At 44.1% G+C, this 4853-nt stretch overlaps 1 protein-coding gene across 1 annotated transcript; it reads right to left on the bottom strand.

Annotated features, from left to right (window-relative positions):
• Positions 1-2708: 2708 nt before the first annotated feature.
• On the bottom strand, positions 2709-3071 carry LOC105004538 (bolA-like protein 2). Its single transcript, XM_010862174.1, has one exon. The coding sequence runs from the start codon at positions 2994-2996 to the stop codon at positions 2736-2738; it is 261 nt and encodes an 86-aa protein (XP_010860476.1). The 5' UTR covers positions 2997-3071; the 3' UTR covers positions 2709-2735.
• Positions 3072-4853: the final 1782 nt, after the last annotated feature.

Here is a 4853-nt window from a genome sequence, read left to right as displayed (position 1 = left end):
CAGGAGACCAGCGAGCATTTGATCCCTGGGGAGGGAAGATCCCCTGGAGGAGGAAATGGCAACCCACTCCAGTATTTTTGCCTGGGAAATCCCATGGACAGAGGAGCCTGCCAGGATACAGTTCATGGGGTCACAGAGTCAGACAGGACTTAGCAATGAGTGCACACACACATGATTTCTTAATACCGTTCATTAATGTATCCATTCACTCACTCATTCATTCATTCACAAAAGTAAGTACCCTCCATTGGTCTGTAGTGGTGGCTATGTAATGACAGAGTCCTGCTGCTTGCTTCCTTCCGGCATCTATCCTAATTGGTGCCTATGCCTTCTATTGATTTCATATTTTGAATGTTATTCCCAAGTTCTGGGTGTATAAGAGAGAGAAAACAAACATGGAACCTCCCTCACAGGATTCTAGCCTCTCAAACAGATAGACATGGACATGAACTGCAAGAGAGTATAGCAAAATCCAATATAAGGTATTACAGAAACAAAGCCTTAAAAAAAACAACCCACAAGAATAAAACAATAGCAAGAGAAACTGAACAGCAGCGTGAGTTGACAAGATAAGAAGACATCAATTGTGAATGGCTTTGTTACATTTACAAACAAGTTTGAACTTGATCCTTACTGGACTTTAGGGGCTTCCCTGGTGGCTCAGATGGTAAAGAATTTGCCTGCAATGCAGAAGACTTGGGTTTGAATCCTGGGTCAGGAAGATCCCCTGGAGAAGGGAATGGCAACTCACTCTACTATTTCTGCCTGGAGAATCCCACAGACAGAGGAACCTGGCAGGCGACAGCCCATAGAGTTGCAAAGAGTCGGACACGACTGACTGACTAACACTGCTTCACTTACTGGATTTTAAGAACAGGAATAAAGTTGGTAGAACTGCATGTTGCAAAGATATCTCTGGCTGAAGTATTGAGCATTGCCTGCTGCCCCCAGCTGGTCAGACCCCACCAGTCAGGACTCATCTGTACAGAGGCCAGTTCTGGAAAGCGAAGGGGTTAATGCTGGGATCTTTGAAGCTAGAATGCCAGGGTTCAAATCCTGACTCAGAATGAGGAGCTGTCTTATCTGTGGGCAAGACACTTAAGCTTCTCTTTGCTTCAATTTCATAATCTGTAAAATGGGGCTGAGTCTCTACCTTATAAGTAAGTAGCTGTGAGGAACAAAACATATAAGTAAATAATACAAGTGAAACACTCAGAACGTTGCCTAGCACATATTACTACTCACTGGGGGCTTTACACACAACTTTTCTCATCCTTATGACAACAACACTTCAAGGGACGGATGATTATCACCATCTTGCCATATTCATAATCTCTCATGATATCTTTCACAGCAATCATTTTTAGGTCCAGTAAAACTTTTTTTTTTTGGCTAATCCTCTCTCGTTGTCCCTATTCTGATTGCATTTGGTGATTAACAGTAATCTTAACATTTTGCTTTCCTTTTTTTTATCAGCATGCATTTGAAGTTTCGGTTACTATGGTGTGGTTTATGCTGACTTCCTAGACTGAGTCTCAATATGTCATCTCCTAAGAGATGGGGCCTCTCCTTCTTAAAAAAAAAAAAAAGAAGAAGAAGAAGTGATGTTAGCACCTCCTATGTGTCTAAAGCAAGGGAAAGAAGATAAGGTCTGTGCAGTCTGCCATGGAGCATTTCAGGCCACAAAAGTAGAAGGAAGCGCTGCTGATGCTACCAGCAGAGTGGCCTTCTCTGACCTGAAGGTTTATGCAACTTTTGCAGAAGGGAAGGAAAAAAATGACCTGGTTGAGCTAAGACTTGCCAAATTCTGGGTGATGCTGAAATAAGTATTTCAACAGACAAAATAGGAGGATATTTGTCCATGAAATTTGGAAAACATCTATGGGAAAGGGACTGGTGAAGCGCCCATGTTTTCCTATATTTGTCCGAAGGAAAAACAGAGCTGTATGCAGATACCACATACTTTGTAACAGGCTTTGGTGGAACCAGATGGCTTTATGTCACTGTGCTTGGACATAAAGAATGTGCCAAGATGTTATTAGGAATGTTAGGAAATTGAAAACAATTTTTACGATCCACCTTTTCTCTGTGACAAGAAGCACAACCAGAGTCACTCAACACTTCGAGGAAAACACTTAGAACTTTGAGTTGCTGCCTGTGAGTAGACCAGACCAGCTGGTACCCTCCTTAATTTGCTCCCACTCAAGATGAGAGCAGAGTTTGGAAAGAAGTCTCTCCAAACTCTGCCTCCAACACAACACCAGAGTCTGCTCATTCTGTTTTGCTTTCTGTGGTTTCAGGTCTACTGTACCTTAAAGGTTTTCACTTCTCTAACTGCCCCATTTGATTTGAAGCTTTCTTATCTGTTTTTTCTTCTCCATCTTTGTCCTTGATATTATCTCTTGGTTCCTTTTTTGTAGAGGAGGGGCAACTAAACTCAGAATTGCACTTTCCACTCTGCTGTCCAGCTCAGGATCATGGAATTATAGCCAAATGTGGTACACTGGACAGATGGAGAATTGAAGAAGAAACCTAAACTTAATTCTGGGTACCAGGTCATTACTCTTAGACAATCTTTGAGGCCCCTGGAAACCAAGTTCTTGGTTGCTGTATTGCAGAGGCCATGCCAGCTTCAATATCCTCTATCCCCAAAACCATAATAAATGTTTCCTCTGCAGTGATTATTTTTTTTTTTGGCCCTATCATAATTTAATGCGTGTGCAGGTCCGGGTCCCTTATTTCTGCTGCTCACGGGCCCACTGCTCTGGGGTCAGGGTTTTCTGCTCAAAAGCGTGAATGTGCAGGAGCTCTTCTGCTAGGCAAGTGTTCACAAGCCGGTGTCTCTGAAGCAGCGGCTTCCCCTCGAATTTGGCCGACACCACGAGGACTCGGAAGCTGGACGCGCAACGGTTGGGAGTCGTGTCCTCCACTTCCACGTGCTCCGCTTCCAGGTCCCGCTGCAGCTTCTCCCGGAGGTACTCGGCACTGAGTTCCATTGTGGCAGCCCAGGGAGGGTGGCAGCCCACCGGGGATGGGACCCCAGTTCTGACCGCAGCCACACTACTTCCGCCCTTACTTGCAGTGATTATTTAGCTAACATTTTTCCATCCTATCAGGGACAAGTTGCTTCTCCAAGGAGATTATTCAGATAGCAAACCCCCAGATATTCAGGAGACTCAGTACCACATTCTTTAGTTATCTGGTAAACCCTGAGGCTACCAAAGGGAAGGCCGTGTTCTCTGTTAAAAATTTTTGGACTCTACAGACAGAAAAATCTGCATTCTATTTCAAATGGCCATTCTATCCCGAATGGCCTCTGCTGAGACCATTCGGAGAAGGCAATGGCACCCTATTCCAGTACTCTTGCCTGGAAAATCCCATGGACGGAGGAGCCTGGAGGGCTGCAGTCCATGGGGTCACTGAAGGCCGGACACGACTGAGCGACTTCACTTTCACTTTTCACTTTCATGCATTGGAGAAGGAAATGGCAACCCACTCCAGTGTTCTTGTCTGGAGAATCCCAGGGACGGGGAGCCTGGTGGGCTGCTGTCTATGGGGTCGTACAGAGTCAGACACGACTGAAGTGACGCAGCAGCAGCAGCAGCTGAGACCATTAGCAAGTTATTTTAAAAATTATTATTAGAGGTTTTAATAAACATTTACTGAAGTATGATAAATATGAGGCATGAAAAGAGTAACGAAATTTCCCAAAGTGAACATCCCTATGTAATACCCAGATCAAAAAAGAAGACATAGCCAGCCCTGCAGGTCTCCACATGCCATTCCCTCCAATGTCCTCGACATTTCAAGACACTGAAATGTAACCAACATCAAACACTGCAGATTCCTTGAGCTCGTGCTTTACCTTCTTAAATCTCAGGTTCTTCATATGTAAAATTGGGAAAATAAGAGTAAAATGTAAGGTCTAAAGGAGATAATCAATAGAAAGTGCTCAGGCAGGATTGTGTATTTAGTAAGCTCTTAGATGCCTGTTCTTAGAACTTGACTGATAATTATTTTCCTACTTGTTTTAGATTGGCCCATCACTTGCCTATCTGGTGCATGGAGCAGGTTCCATCTCCTTCCAAAGACCAAAAGTTACTTTCCACAACCTTCCAGGTTTTCCACTTGGCCAAGAAAAGTAATGTGTGGCAACTTGTGGGAAAAAACACACAAAAAAGTCAACACAAACACACACATGGACAAGGGGGTCGATCTTGGAAAAGCATAGGCAGTTGTCAAAACACATTTGACTAGTGAAACAAAGAAGAAAAACAGAGTGGGAATAAGGGTTTTTTGGGGTAGGAAGTGAGGGGAGAGGATCAGACAGGGGCTTCCAAAACCAGAGACACTAAATCCAAACAAGTAGCCATGAGAAGTGTAGCCATGAAAAGGTCTGATGCTTCTGGGGCATCAGTGCGGACTCGGGACACAGGATGCTGGGGGAAGCTCAGTGTACCTCCTTACTTTTAGGAATAGGGTACTTTCACCATGGAACTTCTCCTGAGAACTTAGCCCCAAGCTACCTTGACAATAACATCAATCCAGAGGTGTAGATTAGCAGCTAATAGGCTCTGCCTTGGCCTCTGGCCATCAAGAAATTTCTTTCATCTTGTCTTTGTATCTCTCAGACCTTGCCTGGTCTCTCTTTATTCTAGTTAACATGCCTCCTCACCAAGTCATGGTCCCCTAGCACAGAGGGAGACATTTTTTGGCAACATAGTAGTTTGCTACTATACCTACTGTATAGCATAGGGAACCCTGCTCTATGTTATGTGACAGCCTAGATGGGAGGGGAGTTTGGGAGAGAATGGATACATGTATATGTATGGTTGAGTTCCTTTGCTATCCAC

This window comes from Bison bison, unplaced genomic scaffold, assembly GCF_000754665.1.
Source record: "Bison bison bison isolate TAMUID 2011002044 unplaced genomic scaffold, Bison_UMD1.0 scf7180017864479, whole genome shotgun sequence".
Classification (NCBI taxonomy): domain Eukaryota; kingdom Metazoa; phylum Chordata; class Mammalia; order Artiodactyla; family Bovidae; genus Bison; species Bison bison.
This window is presented reverse-complemented; position numbering and strand designations above follow the sequence as displayed.